The sequence below is a fragment of the Esox lucius genome, chromosome 2, assembly GCF_011004845.1.
Source record: "Esox lucius isolate fEsoLuc1 chromosome 2, fEsoLuc1.pri, whole genome shotgun sequence".
Taxonomy (NCBI): Eukaryota; Metazoa; Chordata; class Actinopteri; order Esociformes; family Esocidae; genus Esox; species Esox lucius.
Genome location: NC_047570.1, coordinates 38629865 through 38657698, shown reverse-complemented (window position 1 = coordinate 38657698; position 27834 = coordinate 38629865). Strand labels below are relative to the sequence as shown.

Genomic DNA, 27834 nt, shown 5'->3' with positions numbered 1-27834 from the left:
AGTCAGGGCAGATTCAGACAGAGTCAGGGCAGATTCAGAGTCAGGGCACATTCAGACAGAGTCAGGGCACATTCAGACAGAGTCAGGGCACATTCAGACAGAGTCAGGGCAGATTCAGCCAGTCAGGGCAGATTCAGACAGAGTCAGGGCAGATTCAGACAATCAGGGCAGATTCAGACAGAGTCAGGGCAGACGGAGACAGGGTCAGATCAGATTTAGACAGTCATGGGAGATTCAGACACAATCAGGGCAGATTGAGACTGGGTCAGATCAAATTTAGACAGTCAGGGCAGATTCCAACAGAGTCAGGGCAGATTCAGAGTCAGGGCAGATTCAGACAGAGTCAGGGCAGATTCAGACAGAGTCAGGGCAGATTCAGACAGTCAGGGCAGATTCAGACAGCATCAGAGCTGTCTGAATTCCACTTCATTAGAGATTCCACTTCATTATCATGTTAACTGGAAAGAGAGAATGACAGATGGACAGACAGACAGATAAGACAGGTAGGGTTAAGCGGTTAGGGTTAGAGTTAGAGTGAGGTTAGCAGATCATAGACTTGTCTCTTTGCACTGGGTTAGGGTTAGGGATTAGGGGTTAAAAAAATAAAAATAAAAAGCATCCAGTCAGATTATTGTGAGTTGCTTTGCTTGCAGTGATCTGAAGGCATAGGAAAAAGTTAATGAAGAAAATAGCCAACTTCACCATTGCTTAATCAGTGCCGTTTTGAGAGTTGGGTGGACTTCACATGGACCAGTGTAGTTAATGATGGAAAGTTAGTTCAGTTAATAAACCTGGCTGGAAAGATGATGATTCTTTTCCAGTGTGGTCTATTGATGGTTGATTTCAGAATTGTTTTAAGTACCTGTGTTTTTGCATTAACTAGTTAATGAATAGTGTTGTTTTTTTTGTCCTTTTCTACATTTTACAATGTACCAGAGATTCATGATTTATAAAATAAAGCTGGAAAAGCCGGTGCAGCGTGGTTCTGTATAGGATATTCAAGGACAGATTGCAGGTATCAGCAGTAAGACCTTACCCAAACAACAACCAGAACCAGAGCGGACTGACTACAGGAGGAAATCTCTGAGTCGAGTACTTAAGTAATCACTGCAAGACTAAAAGAAGCCAGACTACAGTTTCCCAGTGACAGAAGTAAGTCACAATGGTTTTATTTTACCATACTGACTTTCAATTCTTTAATGTTTGAAAAAAGTTGATGCTGGTAAAGGCATGTCTATTAGTATGACAGCTTATATTCAGAATAATGATGAGGTTGAAGACCTCACTTTAGCACCAGGAAAATAATGTAATTCCAGGAAAGGAATACCAGAAATAAACATGACAATGACATACAACATGCTATCCAGATGACTAAAACTGTTGTTCCTCTGTGTTTATTCTTAACAACAAGATGGTGAATTAGGATAATTCAGAAATATTATGTGGAAGTATATTACCACCTGAGCTACATGCACACATGCCCCGAATACCCAGAATACCTTGTGTCTGAGAATCAGGGTTGGTGCTGGAGGGAAGCGTGCAGATATCTAATTCCCAGGGAAAGCATATTAACTCAGCAGGAGGATCCAGCATCCTCTTTGAAGTCTTCCTCAGAGCCATTTCAACATGCAACCAGGTGAGGGCTGTCCGTGTTCATCCGGCCGTAGCGATGGAGACTCTGTTCTGAGGAATAAGAAGCAGTTAGAATGGAAACTGCATGACAAGTACACTGAAGAAATTACTACCAGCTGTGGTTCATCCAATTCATTTTATTTTATTCCATGCAGTTTAAAAATACTCGTTTATTTGTAGAACCAAATGTATTTGATGTGGATCAGGTCAAGTTGCCTGCAGAGTGTAAAGTCGACATTTTTCAGTTTCATTTATTGTTTTTAGGTTGACCCCAAAAGGATTTGGTAACACCAGCAACATTTTCCAGAAATGCAAGAAGTTTGTTGTACAGTTTTTCTCAATCGCTTTGGATAATTTTTGCTTAATATTCTCTAAACAGTAAGTGCAACTGTCACAACTGTTTCATGGGTCATCACTCCATGGCATTGTTGACACTGACTGCTTACTGTACTACACAATAATGTCAGTTTTGTCTTACTGAATGCTATTGTGTATCACACTGAGCTTTTTAGATACCAGTTTCATGAGTAGGTAAAAGTTTACAGGGAGAAGTCAATACTGCACATTAAGTGGTGTTACATGTAAACAGAAAAGTCACATTTGCATGTAAATTTTTATGTATTTCTTAAATATGAGGTCATAGAAACTGAGTTGAAAATGTCCCACAAATTTACATCCAAGAAAAAAATAATTCAACAACAATAGAAAAACATGCCGTAGTTCTGTAAAAAAAACTATAAATTGTACTTCCTCACGGTACATAACACTACAAGTTCCCATCATCTTGGTGGACATCCTGTCGCTCTTGTTGGTCTAGCCAGAGATTTTCTTCATCATCACATCTGAAGGTTTCCCCTGCAATGTACAGTGGGAAAAAATCTCTTTGCGATTCCTATTTCATTGTTATGTCACCTAGCAGGTAATTTTTCAATATGGCAGACATAACAAACATTCCATGTCATATATGTTTATAGAATATACATGTATGTTTGTCAGATTTTTAATCGTTTTGCACACATGTGCCAAACTATTCTAATCTGGTGTGAGCAAGAGATTCCTTTTTCAGAGATTTGAATCAAAGCGATTGAGAAAAACTGTTCTCCATGCACACATTGATTACTTTGCTTTTTTATACAACCTCATTTCCAAAAAAGTTGGGACGCTGCGTAATATGCAAATAAAAACAGAATGCAATGGTGTGCACATTATTTATCCCTATATTTAATTGAAAACAGTACAAAGACAACATATCAACTATTTTGTTTTTAGACAAATGCATGCCTACTTTGAATTTGATGCCAGCAACGTGTTTCAAAAAAGTTGGGACAAGGGCATGTTTACCACTGTGTTGCATCACCTCTTCTTTTAACAATACTCTGTAAGTGTTTGGGAACTAAAGAGACCGATTACTGTAGTTTTGAAAGTGAAAAGTTTTTTCCCATTCTTGCTTGACAATGGATTTCAGCAGCTCCAAATGTTTTCAGTGGTGACAGCACCCTGTCCTAGTGTTGTAACAGGACTCTATATCACCCTGTCCTAGTATTGTAACAGGACTCTATGTCACCCAGTCCTAGTGTTGTAACAAGACTCTATATCACCCTGTCCTCGTGTTGTAACAGGACTCTATGTCACCCAGTCCTAGTGTTGTAACAGGACTCTATATCACCCTGTCCTAGTGTTGTAACAGGACTCTATATCAACCTGTCCTCGTGTTGTAACAGGACTCTATGTCACCCAGTCCTAGTGTTGTAACAGGACTCTATATCACCCTGTCCTAGTGTTGTAACAGGACTCTATATCACCCTGTCCTAGTGTTGTAACAGGATTCTATATCACCCTGTCCTCGTGTTGTAACAGGACTCTATGTCACCCAGTCCTAGTGTTATAACAGGACTCTATATCACCCTATCCTAGTGTTGTAACAGGACTCTATATCACCCTGTCCTCGTGTCTCTAACAGGCAGCCATGTGCGCAGGTAAGGCACAACCTGTGCAGAGCACATGCTTCTTTGCTATACTGTCCCCTTTCCCCTTGACATGTGCCTGTCCATCTGTGTGACGCGTATCACACACTCCCACGTGCACTCCCATCTTCATCATGTCATGCACTACGACGTGCACTCCCATCTTCATCATGTCTTGCACTCCGACGTGCACTCCCATCTTCATCATGTCACGCACTCCGACGTGCACTCCCATCTTCATCATGTCATGCACTCCCACGTGCACTCCCATCTTCATCATGTCACGCACTCCCACGTGCACTCCTATCTTCATCATGTCATGCACTCCCATGTGCACTCCCATCTTCATCCTGCGCCCCTCTAACTGACCCAGTGCCCCTCCATGTGTGCAGACAACTCGCTCCGCCCAATTGTTCCAGTTTCAGCACGTCTCTTGAAAGGTCTGTGCACGTGACTGCTAACAGGCTTGTATGTCTGTCAGGGCCTGACAGGCTAAACATGCATTCAAACTTAGATCAGGATAATGATATAGATGAAGAGGGTAATGTTCATGTATTAATTTGTTTTAAATTAAATGCAGTGAACCCATGCAGTGCATGGACACAGGCCATTCATGTGATCATCCTGGATCCCAATTTAAAAATATTGAACATACAGACAGACAGGGTTGAGTAGGTTACTGAACACAAAAACACAGACAGGGTTGAGTAGGTTACTGAACACAAACACACAGACAGGGTTGAGTTGGTTACTGAACACAAACACACAGACAGGGTTGAGTTGGTTACTGAACACAAACACACCCAGACAGGGTTGAGTAGGTTAATGAACACAAACACACAGACAGGGTTGAGTAGGTTAATGAACACAAACACACAGACAGGGTTGAGTAGGTTACTGAACACAAACACACAGACAGGGTTGAGTAGGTTACTGAACACAAACACACAGACAGGGTTGAGTAGGTTACTGAACACAAACACACAGACAGGGTTGAGTAAGTTACTGAACACAAACACACAGACAGGGTTGAGTAGGTTACTGAACACAAACACACAGACAGGGTTGAGTAAGTTACTGAACACAAACACACAGACAGGGTTGAGTAGGTTACTGAACACAAACACACAGACAGGGTTGAGTAGGTTTCTTGAAATCTGTTACAGTTACAAACTACCTGTCCACATTTGAAATCAGTAATGTAACTTTTGGATTACTCAAACTCAGTAACGTAATCTGATTAATAACTTTTAGATGATGTTCATATTAAGAGACATTAGAAGACAAATAGAAATATAACCAGTTGAACACCTTTTCAATCAATCAATCAGTTGGTCAGTGTTACATAGCTTACATAGCTGGCCGGTATTTGCATTTTATTAGCATTTTCCATTATGGGTAATGTACAGGACCTTTGGAAAGGGTTTCTAAATTATTGCTTTCTAGTTCAATATGATTGGGCTTCATCTCTACATTACACACTGAAGGTCTGTCAGATATTCCGTCATTCCAATGTATCCAATAACCCTTGATCTTCCAGTATCTGACTTTTTATCTGAGCATAACCCAAAATTTAAGGATGTGTTGGCCTATTCTGTTATTTGTGTTTTATCCATGGTTTTATTGCTTCAAAACATTGCTGATAAAGAAATGGCCATTTCTCTAAGTTTACATATTCTATGTTTAAAGTTTCAAAAACAATATAATATCAACAATATATTTTTTTCAACAATTTAATTGCAGTTATTTTCAGTAAACTGGTCTCTCCCTATACCTCAACAGTCATAAGTGCATAACAGCTCTGCTCGGCGCAGACTGACAGCTGGGTGGTGTTCTGTGTTCGTGTCTGTGTTTCAGTATCATCACAACTCAGTCAGGCTATAAAAAGACCATTGCACACAAGGATACAGAAACACCAGCTCGCATTCACCTCTGCATCAGCGACTGAACAGGACAGAAGAGAGACCACAGGCTGCGCTCTATCGCCTCCTGGATATGTTGTCGAGGGACTTTTAGCGGACTGCTACGACGCGCGTCTCCGCAGGAACTTTACAGGAATTCTTTGGAAACCAGGAGGGTTTTATTCGTAAACGGAAAACATTCTAATCACCATGGGATTCTATGCAGCCTATCTTTTAACCTCAGAATTTTGGATTTGACCATTTTTGTGCCTTTTTGTTCTCTTGGTTTTTGATCTGATGTGGTATGGCTAATGCTTCTCTGATGGTTTGGGGGGTTCTGCTTTTAATTGGAATAGTAGCTGCATTTGTAAATGGTAAGTTTTTCATGTTTTGTGATCGGAACTGTATAAAAGTTGCACGGCGCTGTTATAATGATGTGTTGGAGAGGGTCGTTAAAATAAATAGCAGAGATGCGTGTAGATAATCTGATTGGATTTCGCGCTTCGGGTGATTTTGCAACTGCATATTTTGATGTACATTAATGTTATTAAAATATTTATGTGTGGAAGTAGCAGAACATTGCATTCATCTCCATGAATTAGGAAGGAATGTGAATGTATTCTAATACTGTCAGTTAATTATCTTCAAATACAAGTTTCTAAAATAATTGTATTTATGATAGGCCCTACATAATATAAAATTATATTAGAACTATTAATTACATGTTTAATTAACTATTATTTTGTAGTGTAGTCAGAAATGAAATATCGCGAAATGTGTTACCATTAACGCTTAATGTACAGGTCTAATAATCCAATGGTCGTCATTAGAAATAAGAATTGATTGTGAAGTGACTTAACTGCCAAAAAAAAGGTTAAAGATAACTAAATGAATAAAAGCAATCACTTCGCAGACACTTTTCTCCGTTGCGTAATTAGCCTCGGGACAATATATTGAAATGTTTGGTCTATATTTTTTGAAGTGGAGGTACAACTGTCTTAACTTCGGCACAGCGTAAACTACTGACATAAACCTGACACGTTATGTTCTGTTTTGAAGTAATCAAAATGTAAGGCTTTTATGCTGCGAAAACAGACATTTGCAGGTAGGAAACTGACAAATCGACTTGTCTAGTAACATGTTTTGGCCATTCATAAAGATCACTGACTACAAAAATAAGCAGGGACCTGTAACATTCTCTGATGTGTCGACATGTTGGGTGGGGTTGTGTTAAATAAAATTAATCACACCATTTTATTTTGATGAATACTTGGATACTTTTTTCACTAAATCTGCTGTCTCTTGGTAATATGTAGTCAATAAAAATTAATTGTGAAGAGAACCAATCATATCATTCCTGTAAACTAATTTAGGGTTGATATATTTTTTGCACTCTTCATTTCGAAATATCCTAATCTACAAGGTGTTGCTAGTCAAATTTATGGGACACGAATATTGCAACTTCAACAAAGTCATTAAGCCTTCATATCAGCTGAAAGATGTACCCACATTTGAATAAATGAGAGATCTAAAAATATTAAAACAGTTTTCCCAAAATGCCATGCCCGAAATTCCCAAGGTGTGACTAAAACAGAGGCATGAAAGTATTCAATTGATATTGGTATTATGTGGAGATGTACCTGTCTCTGCTAAAAATAAACCTAATCAATATATTACATTTCTCTTTGAACAACCACACTATAGACCATTTTAAAATGTAAAACCTTGTGAAACCTGTGACATTACATTGAAGTTCATACACATTGTTTGTGGTGTCCATCATAAACATTTCCTGTGGCCTCAGGTTCTTCAGTGCCCCTCAGAGATGTTGTCCGGAGTGGAGAGGTGGACAACATGAGCTGGATGAACTGGATCTCCAGGCCAACCACGGTGTATATGGCCAGTGTGACCAGAGGCATGCCCAGTGGTTTGGGTGAGGCCAAGGGCGTGGCCAGGGGAGTGGCCAGTGGTGTGGGTGTGGCCAAGGGTGTGGCCAGCAGCGATGAGTCCCTGGTCACCAGTGAGGGGCGCCGGAGGGACAAGCGCTGTACCTGTTACAGCTACAGAGACAAGGAGTGTGTTTACTACTGTCATCTAGACATCATCTGGATCAACACACCAGAGTGAGTCCGACCCCAGTCTGACCCCAGCCTGACCCCAGCCAGACCCTAACCTGTCTCTCTCTCTCCCTTCCTGTCTTTCTCTCCCTTCCTGTCTTTCTCTTCCAGTTATTCGTCTTCCTTGTATATAACTGCTTTATGGCCTCAGTTTGACGATGGGCAATGGAGCTTAAAGATAAAATCCTTAATCCAAAAAATACAAATGTTATCAGGTTAAGAAGCATACTAAACATACTGGATCGTATGTTTTGTCAGGCTGTGTCAGTATATTATGTCAGGCTGTGTCAGTTGTTCTGGCAGGCTGTGTCAGTTGTTCTGTTAGGATGTGTCTGTTGTTCCAATAGGATGTGTTGCTGGCAGGAAGTTATACCAGGACCAGGGTGTAGGTTTGTCTCGGTTTCAGCTTCGACAAAATTGAAGACACATCTGTAAATCTGGTGCCCAAATGGAGGATTGTCATGTTGTTGATTAGAGTGAGAGAATCCTGATGTTGTTTACCAGAGAGACAGAATCCTGATGTTGTTTAACAGAGAGAGAGAATCCTGATGTTGTTTACCAGAGAGAGAGAATCCTGATGTTTTAGACCAGAGAGAGATGATCCTGATATTTTAGACCAGAGAGAGATGATTCTGGTATTATAGACCAGAGAGAGATGATTCTGATATTGTAGAACAGAAGGAGATGATCCTGATACTGTAGACCAGAGAGAGATGATTCTGATATTGTAGAACAGAAGGAGATGATCCTGATACTGTAGACCAGAGAGAGATGATCCTGATATTGTAGACCAGTGAGAGATGATCCTGATACTGTAGACCAGAGAGAGATGATCCTGATATTGTAGACCAGTGAGAGATGATCCTGATATTGTAGACCAGAGAGAGATGATCCTGATATTGTAGACCAGATGTCTCTGTCAGTTGTCATCTCTCTGGTCAGTTGTCATCTCTCTGGTCAGTTGTCAATCGGGTTCCGACCAAATGGCTGCCTGACAATGTTGTCTGCACCCAATGCCTTAACCACTCAGTCCAGTCAAACAGAAGACATTTATAGCACAGTCAGGACTGGTCTAATGTGTGTGTGTGTTGGTAGGGCACTGTTTCCCTCTCCTGAGGCGCCGGACGGTTTGCCAGAATCTCTTCGAGGCCAGCCGATAGTCCTTCTCCATGGCCTCACCGAACTCCTCCCAGGCCCGAGTTTTTGCCTCCACAACCACCCGGGCTGCAGTCCGCTTGGCCTGTCGGTACCCGTCAGCTGCCTCAGGAGTCCCACAAGCCAACCAGGCCTGATAGGACTCCTTCTTCAGCTTGACGGCATCCCTTACTTCCGGTGTCCACCACCGGGTTCGGGGATTGCCGCCTCGACAGGCACCGGAGACCTTACGTCCACAGCTCAGAGCGGCCGCTTCAACAATGGCGGTGGAGAACATGGTCCACTCGGACTCAATATCTCCAGCCTCCCTCGGGATCCAGGCGAAGCTCTGTCGGAGGTGGGAGTTAAAGATCTCTCTGACAGGAGACTCGGCCAGACGTTCCCAGCAGACCCTTACAGTACGCTTGGGCCTGCCGAGTCTGTCCAGCTTCCTCCCCCGCCATCGGATCCAGCTCACCACCAGGTGGTGATCAGTTGACAGCTCCGCCCCTCTCTTCACCCGAGTGTCCAAGACATACGGCCGCAGGTCAGATGAAACGACAACAAAGTCGATCATCGACCTGCGGCCTAGGGTGTCCTGGTGCCATGTGCACTGATGGACACCCTTATGCTTGAACATGGTGTTCGTTATGGACAAACTGTGACTAGCACAGAAGTCCAATAACTGAACACCACTCGGGTTCAGATCAGGGGGGCCGTTCCTCCCAATCACACCCCTCCAGGTGTCACTGTCGTTGCCCACGTGGGCGTTGAAGTCCCCCAGTAGAACGATAGAGTCCCCAGTTGGAGCACTTTCCAGCACCCCTCCCAGAGACTCCAAGAAGGTCGGGTACTCTGCACTGCCGTTCGGCCCATAGGCACAAACAACAGTGAGAGACCTATCCCCGACCCGTAGGCGCAGGGAAACGACCCTCTCGTTCACCGGGGTAAACTCCAACACATGGCGGCAGAGCTGGGGAGCTATAAGCAAACCCACACCAGCCCGCCGCCTCTCACCATGGGCAAACTCCAGAGTGGTGAAGAGTCCATCCTCTCTCAAGGAGTGTGGTTCCAGAGCCCAAGCCGTGCGTAGAGGTGATTCCGACTACCTCCAGTCGGAACCTCTCAACCTCACGCACTATCTCAGGCTCCTTCCCCGCCAGCGAGGTGACATTCCACGTCCCTAGAGCTAGTTTCCGTGTCCAGGGATCGGGTTGCCTAGGCCCCTGCCTTCGACTGCCGCCCGATCCTCTACGCACCGACCCCTTATGGTCCCTCCTGTGGGTGGTGAGCCCACGGGAAGGCGGCCCCACGTCGCTCCTTCGGGCTATGCCCGGCCGGGCCCCATGGGGAAAGGCCCGGCCACCAGGCGCTCGCGTGCGAGCCCCAACCCCGGGCCTGGCTCCAGGGTGGGGCCCCGGCTGCGCCATACCGGGCGACGTCACGGAACTCAAATAATTATTCATCATTAAGGGGTGTTTTGAACCGCTCTTAGTCTGATCCGTCGCCTAGGACCTGTTTGCCTTGGGAGACCCTACCAGGGGCATATAGCCCCAGACAACATAGCTCCTAGGGTCACTCGGGTACTCAAACCCCTCCACCACGTTAAGGTGGCAGTTCATGGAGGAGACATTCTAATTGGGTCTAAGGAAATCTTAATGTCCCAGGGTAGTGACGGGGACATTACCCTGTGTATGGTGCTGTCTTTCACATGGGACATTACCCTGTGTATGGTGCTGTCGTTCACATGGGACATTACCCTGTGTATGGTGCTGTCTTTCACATGGGACTTTTACACGGATGCCCTGATTCTCTGTGGTCACTAAAGACACCATGGCACCGAGGGCAGGATTTAGAGGTGTTACCCCAGGTGTCCTCATCAGACTTCATCCTGATCATCCCCACTCATCATCGCCCCTCCTCTGCCCCATGGCACTATTCCCTAGGACCTTCTGTTCAAGAGGAAGTGGGCTGTCTGGAGAATGAGGTGTGGTCTGTAGAATGAGGGGCTGTCTGGAGAATTAGGGGCTGTCTGGAGAACGAGGTGGGGTCTGGAGAATGAGGGGTTTTCTGTAGAATGAGGTGTGGTCTGGAGAATGAGGTGTGTTCTGGAGAATGAGGGGCTGTCTTTAGAATGAGGGGCTGTCTGGAGAATGGGGTGTGGTCTGGAGAATGAGGTGTGTTCTGGAGAATGAGGGGCTGTCTGGAGAATTGTGGGCTGTCTTTAGAATGAGGGGCTGTCTGTAGAATGAGGTGTGGTCTGGAGAATTAGGGGCTGTCTTTAGAATGAGGGGCTGTCTGGAGAATGAGGTGTGGTCTGGAGAATGAGGTGTGTTCTGTAGAATGAGGGGCTGTCTTGAGAATTAGGGGCTGTCTTTAGAATGAGATGCTGTCAGGAGAATGAGTTGTGGTCTGGAGAATGAGGGGCTGTCTGGAGAATGAGGTGTGGTCTGGAGAATGAGGTGTGGTCTGGAGTATGAGGTGTGGTCTGGAGAATGAGGGGCTGTCTGGAGAATGAGGGTCTGTCTGTAGAATGAGGTGTGGTCTGGAGAATGAGGTGTGGTCTGGAGAATGAGGGGCTGTCTGTAGAATGAGGGGCTGTCTGGAGAATGTGGTGTGGTCTGGAGAATGAGGTGTGGTCTGGAGAACAAGGGTCTGTCTGTAGAATGAGGTGTGGTCTGGAGAATGAGGGGCTGTCTGGAGAATGAGTTGTGGTCTGTAGAATGAGGGGCTGTCTGTAGAATGATGTGTGGTCTGGAGAATGAGGGGCTGTCTGTAGAATGAGGGGCTGTCTGGAGAATGTGGTGTGGTCTGGAGAATGAGGTGTGGTCTGGAGAATAAGGGTCTGTCTGTAGAATGAGGGGCTGTCTGTAGAATGAGGTGCTGTCTGGAGAATGAGGGGCTGTCTGGAGAATGAGGGGCTGTCTGTAGAATGAGGGTCTTTCTGTAGAATGAGAGGCTGTCTGTAGAATGAGGTGAAGTCTGGAGAAGGTGCTGTATCCATATGTATAGGGACCGTTGAAGTATTGTGGTCCTTCCTATCCACTGCAGCTGGATTGTTGTGTGGTGCATTGATGAGCAGTTTCCGCTCTGCCCAGGATCATGTACAATTTAATGAGGATAGGCTTTGTGGGCCATGATTTAGCATCAGGGTTGAAGCTTTTGACCGTGTAGTTGATTTTCCCCTCTCTATGTGTATGTTAGTCAATTTACTTCGTATGTGGAAACCATCAAGGACCTTGAGGAAATTGTCTTCTTCCTGAGTGTGATTCATTGGTTGGTCCGTTGTGATGACTCGGTCAGGTGACCTGATGGGTCATGAACTCCCTGGGATCAAAACAAAACTAGTCCTCTCTGTCTCTTCCTGTTGTTTGAGGAACAAGCTTTAGTCATGAAATAATACAATTATAAGAACTGAAAGTTTAACAAGGGGCAGACATATTTCAGGGAACAGTTTGCAATCCGGTTGAAACTGTCAAGGATTAAAATGTGTTCTATGTGGACAGAGAACGAGATCAAAGGCGGGTTTTCCTGAAATGTTCTGTCCTCTGGGGTAAAAGGTTACATATGCGGAAGCTCTCTTCTCTCTGGTCATCAGGTTTACAGACGGCCTCCACCCATCTCAACAGCCTCCACCCATCTCAACAGCCTCCATCCATGTGGTGTAGATCACCCATCAGGGGACTTTCCTAGCTCACTGCTAACACATTAGCCCTCCACCTTCTCCACTGCTGGGTGTGTTGGGTCCTTCAGGCTCCGCTACATGGCGGAGAGGCCTCTCCTCTCCGAGGGAGGTGCTTTCAACCAAACTGTCAATCCCTGTCACAGGCAAAAAATCCTGCAACAGCTATTCTGCCTGTGCTGGCCCGTGATGGACGCGTTTATTTGTTAGATTTGATGCATATATTTACGTTATTGGTATTTGTTGCTCATTTTGGTGTGACTGTCTGGAGTTCCGTAGTGGGTGTTGGAGATACAGCTTAGAGGTGTTCAGGTCTCCAGTAGTCTCTGTGGCGCAGTAGAACATGCCTTCATCTGCATCACGTGGCTCTGTGTCGGTGATCACAGTTCTCTTTGTGCACCATTCCAAATTTCTCACCCCTTCACCGAACACTCACTGTTTCCACTGTCCTGTCAATAGAAGAATGAAAAATATGGAAAGTAAAACAAAAAAAAATACAATAAAAAATGATTGAAAACATGCTATGTGCACCTGGTCTGACCAAGCTGTAATTCCAAAAAGCAGGATTCCTTTATGCTCAGGCTCCACCCCAAAATGAGCTTTTACAAGCACTAGAGTTAATTGACATGAAAGGATTTACGCTCCTTTTATATTTCTGCCAGTACTCCCCTTTCCTCCCTCACACACCCTCAGGTGCTGTTGAGCTCATGTTATCTTCCTCATTAAAGTTACAAAGACACACACACACACATACACACACACACACACACACACCCGTTTACACACACACACACACACACACACACACATACACACACACACACACGTACACACACACACACATTCCTACTGTGTCTCTTGCAGCAGCGGCCATGCTAGAGGGGACAGTCTGTACCTTATTTCACACCCTCCTATGCTTTCCTTCTCTCATCTCTACACTCTGTATGTCTTTCCTTCTCTCATCTCTACACTCTGTATGTCTTTCCTTCTCTCATCTCTACACTCTGTATGTCTTTCCTTCTCTCATCTCTACACTCTGTATGTCTTTCCTTCTCTCATCTCTACACTCTGTATGTCTTTCCTTCTCTCATCTCTACACTCTGTATGTCTTTCCTTCTCTCATCTCTACACTCTGTATGTCTTTCCTTCTCTCATCTCTACACTCTGTATGTCTTTCCTTCTCTCATCTCTACACTCTGTATGTCTTTCCTTCTCTCATCTCTACACTCTGTATGTCTTTCCTTCTCTCATCTCTACACTCTGTATGTCTTTCCTTCTCTCATCTCTACACTCTGTATGTCTTTTCTTCTCTCATCTCTACACTCTGTATGTCTTTCCTTCTCTCATCTCTACACTCTGTATGTCTTTCCTTCTCTCATCTCTACACTCTGTATGTCTTTCCTTCTCTCATCTCTACACTCTGTATGTCTTTCCTTCTCTCATCTCTACACTCTGTATGTCTTTCCTTCACTCATCTCTACACTCTGTATGTCTTTCCTCTCTTTTCTCTCCTTTATTCCTTCTCTTTTGCTTTCTTCTCCCTTCATATCCCACATTTCTCCTCTCCCTTCTTTTTTTCTCACTCTGTCTTTACTCTGCATCTCTCCTTTCTCTCTACTTCACTCCTCATGCCGTCTCTACTTCACTCCTCATGCCGTCTCTACTTCACTCCTCATGCCGTCTCTACTTCACTCCTCATGCCGTCTCTACTTCACTCCTCATGCCGTCTCTACTTCACTCCTCATGCCGTCTCTACTTCACTCCTCATGCCGTCTCTACTTCACTCCTCATGCCGTCTCTACTTCTCGCTACTTTATTCTCTCCTTTTCTTTCCCTCTCCTTTCTCCCTGTAGCTGGTTTTGGAAGTAGTTCATCATGATTCTAATAAGATAAAAAATCCTTCTTTCTCCTTCTCTCGCTAACCCTCCTCCTCTCCCCTGCTCCCCTTCTCTATCCATCAGAGTCATGTAGTTACATACAGCCCAAGCCTGCACACATCTCAATGCATAAGTAGGTGTATCCACAACTAGGTGTTGTTGTGAGTCGTGTGCTAATCAGATTACATGGTCACGCTGCAATGTGTATTTAAAATTAACCGCTCACGGAGATGGGTCTCATCAGGCGCGGCCTGGTGCCAGGAAGGGAAATATTTCTGTCAGATCCAGATTAAGGCCATATGGTCTTAGTATGCCTGCCTGGCCAGAACTTTCTCCTCACCTCAGATTAAGGCCATGGCCAGAACCTTCTCCTTACCTCAGATTAAGGCCCTGCCAGAACCTTCTCCTCACCTCAGATTATGACCTGGCCAGACATTTTTCCTCACCTCAGATTAAGGCCTGGACAGAACCTTTTGCTTACCTCAGATAATGAAAGTATTCCACTTGCAATGATCTGTCTCCTACCACACTTTGTGTGATTACTGGAAAAGATCAACCACAACCAATTCATTTTAGATAAAAACTGCAGATTTTTCAATTATGTTAAGTCACACCCTGTTACATATACCAGTGTATCAGTAGTGTTATAATAAAGGGCATTATAGATTAATGTGATAGGTCAGTGGTGTTATTACAATGTGTGTAATAGATTCATGTGATAGATCATTGGTGTTATAATAATTGGCAATAATAATGGGTATTATGCATCAATGTGATAGATCTGTGTTATAGTAAGGGGTATTATGCATCAATGTGATAGATCAGTGGTGTTATAACAATGGGCATTATAGATTAATGTGATAAATCAGAGGTGTTATAACAATGGGCATTATTGATTAATGTGATACATCAGTGGTGTTATAACAATAGGCATTATAGATTAATGTGATAGATCAGAGGTGTTATAACAATGGGCATTATTGATTAATGTGATAGATCAGTGGTGTTATAACAACGGCAATTATAGATTAATATGATAGATCAGAGGTGTTATAACAATAGGCATTATTGATTAATGTGATAGATCAGTGGGGTAATATTAATGGGCATTATGAATTAATGTGATAGATCAGTGGTGTTATAACAATGGGCATTATTGATTAATGTGATAGATCAGTGGTGTTATAACAACAGGCATTATAGATTAATTTGATAGATCAGAGGTGTTATAACAATAGGCATTATTGATTAATGTGATAGATCAGTGGGGTAATATTAATGGGCATTATTAATTAATGTGATAGATCAGTGGGGTAATATTAATGGGCATTATTAATTAATGTGATAGATCAGTGGGGTAATATTAATGGGCATTATGCACCAATGTGATAGACCAGTGGGGTAATATTAATGGGCATTATGAATAAATGTGATAGATCAGTGGGGTAATATTAATGGGCATTATAAATAAATGTGATAGATCAGTGGGGTAATGTTAATGGGCATTATGCACCAATGTGATAGATCAGTGGTGTAATAATAATTCCCAGCACATGTAAGACAGAGATACATAAAAAATTTAATGAAATGTGGGAAGTTGTCAGTTTGACCGCCCGCAGCGTCAAGGATTCCAGCTATGCCTCTCAACCTTGTCAGTCCCCCAGGCCCGACTCTCCAGTCTGTACAGGAGGCAGTTATAACTGTCACATTCTAATTATTAGCAGATTAAATATCAAGTAGCCTAGTGACCTGCTGGACTGGATTCTCTTTAAACCGAGCCAACACTAACAATGAGCTGGAAAAGCTGCAGCACAGAGCTGAACACAGACTCTGTGTCCTGTATTATATAATCACAACTGAACACAGGCTCTGTGTCCTGTATGATATAATCACAGCTGAATACAGGCTCTGTGTCCTGTATTATATAATGACAGCTGAACACAGGGTCTGTGTCCTGTATTATATAATCACAGCTGAACACAGGATCTGTTACCTGTATTATATACTCACAGCTGAACACAGGGTCTGTGTCCTGTATTATATAATCACAGCTGAACACAGGATCTGTTTCCTGTATTATATACTCACAGCTGAACACAGGATCTGTGTCCTGTATTATATAATCAGAGCTGAACACAGGATCTGTTTCCTGTATTATATTAATACAGCGGAACACAGGATCGGTTTCCTGTATTATATACTCACAGCTGAACACAGGATCTGTTTCCTGTATTATATACTCACAGCTGAACACAGGATCTGTGTCCTGTATTATATAATCAGAGCTGAACACAGGATCTGTTCCTGTATTATATAATGACAGCTGAACACAGGATCTTTTTCCTGTATTATATACTCACAGCTGAACACAGGCTCTGTGTCCTGTATTATATAATCACAGCTGAACACAGGATCTGTTTCCTGTATTATATACTCACAGCTGAACACAGGATCTGTGTCCTGTATTATATAATCAGAGCTGAACACAGGATGTGTTCCTGTATTATATAATGACAGCTGAACACAGGATCTTTTTCCTGTATTATATACTCACAGCTGAACACAGGCTCTGTGTCCTGTATTATATAATCACAGCTGAACACAGGATCTGTTTCCTGTATTATATACTCACAGCTGAACACAGGATCTGTGTCCTGTATTATATAATCAGAGCTGAACACAGGATGTGTTCCTGTATTATATAATGACAGCTGAACACAGGATCTTTTTCCTGTATTATATACTCACAGCTGAACACAGGCTCTGTGTCCTGTATTATATAATCACAGCTGAACACAGGATCTTTTTCCTGTATTATATACTCACAGCTGAACACAGGCTCTGTGTCCTGTATTATATAATCACAGCTGAACACAAGATCTGTGTCCTGTATTATATACTCACAGCTGAACACAAGATCTGTTTCCTGTATTATATACTCACAGCTGAACACATGCTGTGTATCCTATATCATATACTCACAGCTGTACACATGCTCTCTATGCTATATCATATACTCACAGCTGTACATAGGCTCTGTGTCCTATTTTAAATAGTTACAGCTGAACACCAGCTCCAAGTCCTGAATTATATAGATACAGCTGTTCACAGGCTCTGTGTTCTGTTTTAAATAGTCACAGATGTACACATTATTGACCTCTCTGCCAGCTCAGCAGCTCCATTACTGTCTCTATTAGGTCCAGTAATTTCTCTTTTAGCTGCAGTAATGTCTCTATTACTGCTGTAATGTTTGCTGTCATTAGTTCCTAGTCAGTCAGTAGTGGACATTTGACCAGGACCCTAAGGGCCAAAGTCAAATGAAACACTCTCTCCTCAGAGGAAGTACACTCTTCACCAAAGATGATGTCATTATTCATCTCTTATTGTGAAACAACATTGGTTCTCCTGGACCTGATCAGAAAACGGTAGAATATGACCCCAGAGAGATATTGTTCTGTGAAGTACAGCCAGTGTGTCCCAAATGAATATTTACAAAGTAGTGTCCATGGGACTGTACACTTACAGGAAATAGGGTGACATTTGTGATGCAGGCTTTCTGTCAGATGGTGTTGCTGTAGTTAAAAATTCCAGATCTGCAACATAAAATTCCAGATCTGCTGAGGAGCCGATATAATTTATTACATTATAATTGATGACATTATAATTGATTACAATAACTCTTTTCACTGCTCCCTCCTTCCTTGCTTCCTTCCTTCCTATCTCTCCTTGACATCCCCCGTCCTCTTCCCCAACTCTCCATCTCCCCCCAACTCCGTCCTGTGTTAATCTCTGACTCAAATTACCTTCTGACATGTTTTAAACTGAAGGAATGCTTAATTAAGCCCACTGCCCATTATGTAGAATGTTATCTATAAAAACAGGCCTTTGAATCTTGTATTGAATCTGTCTGCATGATTAATGCTTTTGTGTCTGCACTGGTGTTCCAGATGGAACTAATATACATTTTAAACGAATTTTAAACTAAACTAAACATTGGTGTGTGTGTTTGTGTGTCTGTGTGTGTGTGTTTGTGTGTCTGTGTGTGTGTGTCTGTGTGCGTGTGTGTGTGTGTCTGTGTGTGTGTGTGTGTGTGTGTGTCTGTGTCTGTGTGTGTGTCTGTGTGTGTGTGTGTGTGTACGTGTGTGTGTGTGTCTGTGTGTGTGTGTGTGTGTCTGTGTGTGTGTGTGTGTGTTTGTGTGTGTGTGTGTGTGTGTCTGTGTGTGTGTGTGTGTGTGTGTGTGTGTGTGTGTGTGTGTGTGTGTGTAGACGTACGGTGCCATATGGTATTTCCAGCTACAGAGGCTCCCAACGGGTACGTCGCTCCAGTCCCAATAAGAACGGAGGAAGAGGAAGAAAAAGAGGAAGAGGAGAGAGAGGAAGAAGAGAAATAAGAGGAGGAAGAGGCACTGAGTCATTGCGCTGTGTGTGTTCAGAGGAGACAGACTCAGAGTGCAGCAGTTTCTGCATAGACAGGTTGGTGTACACACACAAAAATACACACAAAAAACACACACACACACAGACACACACACAGACACACACACACACACACATACAGACGCATACACAGACACACAGACACACAGACACAAACACACACACGCACATAGGCACCAATCACGTTGCCCTTTGTAACATCTGTGTAACAGTAATGGGATGTTTGAAGCCAAATACTACTGAAACAGAGCTTTAGGCATGTTGCGTGAGGACAACAATCTTTAGTTTTTCTCTGTGGTTTGTTCTGCAAAATGGTTTAACTCCATAACTGATTTAACAATCACATTAATACATTCTCTACTAATTGACATTCATGAAATATTTTTTTATAATTTGTATCATTATGGTTGTGAATTGCAAGCGCACTCTTCCTTAGACACAGGCAGACGAGATCCCAAACATTCTAATCCAACCCACAATATTTCACTTTATCAATTACGTTAATAAAGTGTTATGTGTTTCTGTTATCAGAGCAGAGAAGAAAATCGCTTCACCTGGTTTAAAACCCCATGTCAGCTTCGCTCCACAGCTTCACTCATTCTCACTTTGCCCTACTGAATAATTTAACTGTCTGATGATGAAAACTGTCCTTAATATTCCCAGACTTGTGTTGGTGATTAACTATGCCCTTTACTTTTGCACAAAAAGTTCAGCCTTGGAAAAAGGAACTACCCATTTCTTTCTTGACATTTGAATCTGGTGGAACATTCAAAGAAATACCTGTTATGAAATTCCTTTCTACATCAGCAGTGAATAGAAGGCATTACAGTTTTTTACAGTCGCTAGGACACATTTCCCAATACTTAGATCACTTTTTCAAAACTCTTCACACAGCTCTCCAAGCCAACTTTCAGCTCAGCACAGCAGTTCATTTCACTTGTCTTTTATTAATTTTTATATATAATTCCAAAATACAAAGAATTTGTATACACACCATCCACTGATACAGATACAATAGTAATGCTAATCTACTCGGTCTTCTCCATTTGGCCACAGATTCTCATCCACATCACATCTTATGTCACCTAGGGCAATACACCTAGGAAAGAATCTTCTGGCATGCCTGATCCATCCCTGACAATCTTCTGCTGATATGTCCAGGCATCCAGCATTCCTTGTGTCCATGAGGAATATTTGATCATGTGGATGGTGGTCATAAACCTTCCACCTCCATGAGGAAAATAATTCCTCTAGGTGGGAGGAAAAGTGACACCATTCTGGGATGGGCTGCACACCACTCGGTGACTGCACGGGAGTGGTGAAATGCCACATTGTCCCATACAATTATAAATGTTGGCTGATTTCTTCTCTCCATCCCTTTCCTCACCTAGCACAACCCTTCCATAGAGGTCATGCAGGAACGCGAGGAGACATTCAGTGTTGTATGGCCCAATTAGTGGTTTGTGTAACAGCAGTCCATCAGTGGATATTGCTGCGCACATTGTGATGTTGGCACCCCTCTGGCCTGGGACATCCACTGTGGCTCTCTTCCCAATCATGTTCAGAGTTCCTCTCAAAAGGCTCAGTGTACAACTGTTTCATCCTTACCTGATGTTTTTTCAGGACTCTACAAATAGTTGTTATGCTTACACTGTGAATATTTGCAAAAGTAACGTTGTCTGCCAAGACTCTGTCTGGAATCTCAGTGAGTTTTATGTCATTGTTTCTGATGACCACATCAACAATGGCAGTTTCCTGCACATCAGTGAACATCCTTCCTCTCCCACCTGTGTGAGGTAACCATTGAGTCCTAAGCAGATATGCAAAAGCAATTACACACAAGTCGCTTTACTTCTGTAATGTGCAACTCAGTCAAATGCCCTTGCAGAATACAAGTTACCTGTTGGTTTGCCGGAAAACTTTAACAATAGATGCCACTGTTGAGCGTTGCAGATTTGGCTGCACTCTCTGACCAGCCTCTCTCATTGAGAGACCATGATTTACTACATGATCAATTACAGTAGCTCTGATCTCATCTGAGTCTACAGCTCTTGATCTACCTCTTATTCTTCTTCCACCACGCATACGTATTCCTCGCCCCCACCCAGCCACTCTTCTTCCTCTTTCAGCCACTTGTCTATTTCTGGCAGGGTCCCTTTTCTGGCTAGGTCCACATCACAATGCAAAACTACTCACCAGTTGTCTCTTTTTGTAATGAAATTGAAAGAGTAACAACTGTGTAGATGTTCATCTACAAAGAGAATCAGCTGTGGTTGGTCCAATTGTTTTTATAGCATCTCATTTTAAAATTAAAAATATATTTCATTAAAATATTTCTGTAGAATTGTAGCAAATTGCTGTCTTATTCAGTTTAGTATTATGTTATTGTTTTGAACTTAAGTTTATCAGTTTTGAAAACAGTATGTAAGCATGTGCAAATTGGCCTGTAAGTACACAGAGTTTTGGCGGTTGTTGTGTAGAAGTCAGAAAAGAATGAATGTCATTTGAAAGATGTAGTCATTGAATGCATTTTGTGCCAAAGCAACAATAATTGATCCTCAGTTTAGCCCACTTATACTTATGTTGTGCTCACTATGTGAAGAGTTTTGAAAAAGTGACCTAAGTATTGGGAAATGTGTCCTAGCGACTGTAAAAACCTGTAAACCGTACCCAGCCTGAAACCCCAAAAAACAACAAGCTAGTGGCTAGAAACCCTCCCTAGTAGGTACAACCCACATGGAGAAGGGAAGCACCGACCAGGTTGGCTGTGGGCTGTGACATTGATTAATCTAAAAAGCATTTATTCATTTAAAAATATAAAGAAAAACAGAATCCAACCATGTGAAAATCATTTAAACCCTATATTATCGAAAATAGTGCAAAGACAACATATCAAATGTTGAAACTGAGAAAAATATATATTGCAAAAGATATGCCTACTTTGAATTTGATGCTAGCAACACATTTCAGAAAAGCTGGGACATGGGCAACAAAAGAATGGAAAACTAATTTGGTTCATTGGCAACAGGTCAGTAACATGATTGAAGAAGAAAAAAGAGCATCCCAGCAAGAATGAGTCTTTCAGAAGTTAAGATGGGAAGGAGTTAATCACTCTGTGAAAGACTGCGCAGGCAAATAGAGTTTAATTTATTTAACGATTTAAGAATAACGTTTCTCAACGTAAAATTTGAAATAGTTTGGGGATCTCATCATTTACGTTACATAATTGCATTAAAAGATTCAGAGAATCTGGAGAAATCTGTGTATGCAAGCGACAAGGCCGAAAACCAATATTGGATTGCCTTGATCTTTGTGCCCTCAGGCAGCACTGTAGTAAAAACAGTCATGATTCTGTAGTGGACATCACTGCATGGGCTCAGGAACATTTCTGAAAATCACTGTCTGCGAACACAGTATGTCGCTGCATCCACAAATGCAAGTTAATACTCTACCATGCAAAGAAGAAACTAGATATAAACAAGATCCAGAACTGCTGCCGCCTTCTTTGGGCCCAAGCTCATTTAAGTTGGACAGGAAAACTGTCCTGTGGTCTCAGCAGCAAAAATCTGATATCAACTTTGGGGGGGACAATTACATTAAATATTTAAAGGGGGACATCAAAAGTAGTGCGTTATACTGTTTTAGTTTGCACCATCGGCTTGCTTGCTAATGTAGATCTGCAAATTCAGCTTTTCTGTGTGAACCCTCCCAACATAACACAAATTTACAACATTTGCATCACATTAGCTACGTGCATTGAGTGTTCTCCTTCCCCACTAAGTTCTCCTTCACCACTATAAATCGTTGTTGATATGAGGAATCTATTTTCTGAATTTTCCCAGTCTCTTCCTGTTTTAAACTTTAAGAGGACATGAGATCCTGGTCCACACCTGCGGAGAACCTGGTTTGGGGGGCCAGTTGCTGTCCCTGTCCTTGTCCATCTGGTCATACTTCTTTAAAAAGACTCTGGATTTAGCCCACATGCATTTATAAATTATTCCAATTGGATTACAGTTTTTAACAATCGCTATGACAGTTTTTTCAATACATTTAACAAGTTTCCTAAACTCTTAACACGGCTAGCACAACATCCATCTTTGTAGGCTATACATTTAACACATTTCTTGTTGCTTTGACACAAAATGCATACAGTTAACACAAATTTAAAATGCTTGAACTTCTTTTACACACAAGCTCAACCAAGACCAAAACAATGTAATTTTACAGTCAAATTTACAAATGCTTTCACACTGTATGTCAGAACAGATTACACCATGTTCTAAACCTAACCTTACAGGCTAAAGTCAAGGTAAACAGCTGTGTATATTGTGAATTGAAACACAAATATATTCCCTGTATCTTATTCCATTGCTAATGAGAAACAGCTTATTGAAGTTATGCAAATATATAAATCACAGCTGATTCCCATCTAGGAAGCACACTCAGGTGTTGAGGTACCTTCAATCGCATGATCATATGTTCTAAAAGAGTACTCTTTGGGCTGATATTGTGTGGAAAAGGAACAATATGGAGCAACACAAAGAAAGAAAGAAAGAAAGAAAGAAAGAAAGAAAGAAAGAAAGAAAGAAAGAAAGAAATGCCTGCACGAGGGAGAGGAAGACGAGTACCAGGACAAGGGAGAGGAGTGGGACAAGGACAAGGGAGAGGAGTGGGACAAGGACAAGGGAGAGGAGTGGGGCAAGGACAAGGACAAGGGAGAGGAGTGGGGCAAGGACAAGGGAGAGGAGTGGGGCAAGGACAAGGGAGAGGAGTGGGGCAAGGTAGAGGGAGAGGAGTTAGAATGCGTGGTGGCGCTCAAAGAAGGACCAGAGCTAGGGTAACTGATCAAGTAAGAGCTACTATCATTGACCATGTCATAAACCACGGGCTATCATACAGAGAGGCTGGTGAACGAGTACAGCCAAATCTCAGCCGGGACACAGTGGCATCCATTGTCCGTATTTTCAGAGAAACCAACATGTAGGATATTGCTTTTCCTACAGCAAAGTGTAAATACAGTAATTTTACCATTTACAGTATTAGAGTGACTGTATGCCTCCGGTCTCTAAAATGTAACTGTATTTTGTCCCTCTAAGGATTCAACGTCTACCTCCCTAAACCCAACAAAACAAAAATGTAGAGAGGCATCAAAAGAAACTGCAGTGCAAAACACAATCTATGATCAATACAATATACTGTCTATTGTATAAGGGCAGACCTGATACATAAAATAATGCAGTTTCTGTCATTTCAGCTGATGATAGTGTTTTTTTTGTCATTGTGTTATGATTGACTAAATGTTCCTGTTGGAAGAGAACATGTGTTAGTGTTTTGAATAATTATTTGATTTTGAAACATGTTTGCAGTGTTTTGTTAGACATAGTGTATTGTGTTAGTGTATTATTGTATTTTGTAAATTAGTTTTGGAGTTTAGTTTACAATGTGTGATTTTGAGCATGAAATTAACCGTTTTGCCAATTGTGTGTTTTAGGTGTGTTGGTGCGTTAAGAGTTTAGGAAACTTGTTAAATGTATTGAAAAAACTGTCATAGCGATTGTAAAAAACTGTAATATCTCACCTGGCACAGCCAGAAAAGGACTGGTCACCCCTCTGAGTCTGGGTTCTCTCTAGGTTTCTTCCTAAAATTCTTCCTTCTTAGGGAGTTTTTCCTAGCCACTGAAATTCAACACTACTGTTGTTTGCTCCTTGGGGTTTAAGGCCAGGTGTTTCTGTAAAAGAACTTTGTTATAACTGCTGTTGTAAAAAGGGCTTTATAAATACATTTGATTGATTGATTGATTGACTGGGGGGGCAGTGGATCAAACCATTGTGAGGCAAAGTGCAGAGGGGGGGGGGTCGCAATCTTTTGAAACTTACAAACATGCTGTTAAGTGTCTATAATCAGCACAAGTGCTTTCATTGCATATAAATAATATTATTGAAATTACATAGTTATTTTTAAAGAGATATATTGGGGGGGGGGGCAAATCATAGTTTTGCTTATTTCAGCAAGACAATGCCAAACCACATTCTGCGCCTATTACAACAGCATGGCTCCGTAGTAAAAATGTCCAAGTACTTAAATTGCCTGCCTGCAGTTCAAATCTGTCACCCATTGAAAACATTTGGCGCGTTATGAAAAGAAAAATACGACCCTGAACTGTTGAGCAGCTGAAATCCTATATCAAGCAAGAAAGGGAAAACACTATTCACTTTCAAAACTACAGCAATTGGTCTCCTCAGTTCCCAAACACTTACAGAGTATTGTTAAAAGAAGAGGTGATGCAACACAGTGGTAAACATGCCCCTGTCACAACTTTTTTGAAACATGTTGCTGGCATCAAATAAAAATGTACATGTATTTTTCCAAAAACAATTACATTTCTCAGTTTCAACATTTGATATGTGGTATTTGTACTATTTTCAGTTGAATACACGGACACATGATTTGCACATATTTGCATTCAGTTTTATTTGTATTTTATGCAGTGTCCCAATTTATTTGGAACTGGGATTGTATTCGTATTTTAGTAATATCAAATGATGTAGCTGGTAACATTATATTTAGCATTAATACATATGATGAATTGCACATTTCCTCGATACACTGTAGATGTAGATTTGTTATTCACCATTCACCAACCTGATTCTGGCAGACCATGACTTTGGCAGACCATGACTCTGGCAACATCCATAATTCTGGCAGACCATGACTATGGCAGACCATGACTCTGGCAACATCCATAGTTCTGGCAGACCATGACTCTGGCAACATCCATGACTCTGGCAACATCCATGACTCTGGCAACATCCATGACTCTGACAACATCCATGACTCTGGCAACATCCATGACTCTGGCAACATCCATGACTCTGACAACATCCATGACTCTGGCAACATCCATGATTCTGGCAGACCATGACTCTGGCAACATCCATGATTCTGGCAGACCATGACTCTGGCAACATCCATGATTCTGGCAGACCATTACTCTGGCAACATCCATGACTCTGGCAACATACATGATTCTGGCAGACCATTACTCTGGCAACATCCATGACTCTGGCAACATCCATGATTCTGGAAGACCATGGCATAATTATCTAACCTAATTGAGATTAGGCCCAATCAGGTCAGAAGGTTCTAGTCAAACATTATATTTAATTTCATATTCAACAGATTTAGCTGTTAACTACTTAGTTCTAGCCCACCTCTGGAAGATTCCCAGTAAAGAATATATTTTTAATAGAGCTGTCAAAGTAGAAATATATGTCTTCCCTGTTTAATATGTCCAGAATGGAGCCTGCTGAGAAGCCCTGCAGAGGCCTGTTCTGCCTCCTCCAGCCTCCGGCACACTGGCAGTTGCTGGAGTTCAGTTGTAGATGATGAAACAGTTACAGATAAACAGGTTAAATACCTGTAAACCGGCCGTCGTTTGTGACTGGGATTAGACTAACTAGGAAATGTGTGAATTCATCTGTGTTTGTTGTTTGGACATTTTGGAGGTCACATACTCATTTTCTTAGTCAACAAGTGTCACTTATATACCAGTCAGATATGGAGTACTCCACCCCTCACAGTCAGAACCTAGCACATTCCAGATGATTAGCTACAATTTATCATCAGACGGTTGTAGACGGTCAGTCATCATTCTATTCCAGACAGTCAGTAATTATTCTATTGGATGGTAGATGACTGTTCTAGTTCTAGTATTAATAATTATTAATTATTATTCTTGATGGTCGTTACTATTCCATTTTACCATCAGTGATTCTTGTATTCCTGAAGGAATCATTCCAGATGGTTAGTGTGTACCCTATTACAAGCAGTCAGTCACTATTCTTTTCCGGATGGTGGGTGACTATTCTATTGCTGATTGTCAGTGATTATTATGTTTGACTAAACACTGTTTTTCTTGTCTCCAGGCAGAGGCTACAGTAATTGGTTGACAGAGGAGAGAAAGAGGAGACACCAAACCTCACCTTCAGCTACAGTTTAACTACAGACAGACTACAGATGAATACCTGGCACAGAAACAGTACAGACATGCTAACTGAATAACTCCAGTTTACCCCAGATTGGTATGTGTAATGGAATAACTCCAGTTCAACTACAGACTGATATGTCTATCGGAATAACTCAAGTTCAACTACAGACTTATTTGTTGAGTGGAACAATTTTAGTGCAACTACATACTGATAACCTGTGGAATAACTCTGATGTCAGATAATGTTACTTTATTGGTCAAGAGAGACACAACCAAAAAAGAAGCTTTTTAAGGATCAGATCCAATTGTACACATTTACTGCAAGTATTTTTCGATGTAACAGACCTGTAGATGGACTGAATGTTAGCCAGCCGAAGACACCTGCTACAGGAGTTGCATACTTCCAAGTTAGAAACCTATGAAACAAAACATTCTTTCAATCTAATTGACTATTTGTCAAACTGGGATATTCCTACATTTGCTATAATGGACCTATTACTGGAATTTAATCTCTGTTAAGACAGATGACCTCTATGGATAGCATATTGCACTGTCCTACTCCTTTCCCACAAAACACTCCACAAACTGACCTCATACCAACTATCTTCCTATATGGGAGGGAAATCCTGGACCTAAATTCTGTCTGTCATTAGTCTGGGTTGGATGAACAAGAATGTCAAATGGAAGGAAGACCTCTGGGGATGGAGCTTGAAGACTACTACACAGAATTTTCCACTCGGGCTAATGGACAACAACCTCAGAGGTTTTATCAGAATGCATAATCACTAGGACCTCATTCCTCTGTTTCCTCAGCAAATCTGTGAACTTGTGTTCCCTTATAACTGCTGGTCTTTTTAAAATATTTGCCAGTGTCTGCTACTAATACAACTTCAACAGAATACATTAGCTTCTATTAATGAACAATTTGTGTTGTTTGGACACACCCCTGGCATGATCTGTGCTAATTCAGTGATTAAGTGAGACTGGGTAGAACGTAATGGCAAACCAATGCCTTGGAGTTGTACACAAAAAGACTTGAAATGGAGGGTGTCCATTAATATAAAGCTTTTATTTTCTTCCTGTAACATTGGATTGTAGAACT

The 27834-nt window shown here is 42.0% G+C and overlaps 1 protein-coding gene across 1 annotated transcript; it reads left to right on the top strand.

The window, feature by feature from the left end:
- The first annotated feature begins 5435 nt into the window (after positions 1 to 5435).
- Positions 5436 to 27557, top strand: LOC105006640 (endothelin-3). The gene is made up of 4 exons (XM_010865276.3): positions 5436 to 5871; positions 7302 to 7620; positions 18574 to 18780; positions 26671 to 27557. The coding sequence occupies exons 1-4, from the start codon at positions 5802 to 5804 to the stop codon at positions 26684 to 26686; spliced, it is 612 nt and encodes a 203-aa protein (XP_010863578.1). The 5' UTR covers positions 5436 to 5801; the 3' UTR covers positions 26687 to 27557.
- The last annotated feature ends 277 nt before the right edge of the window (positions 27558 to 27834 follow it).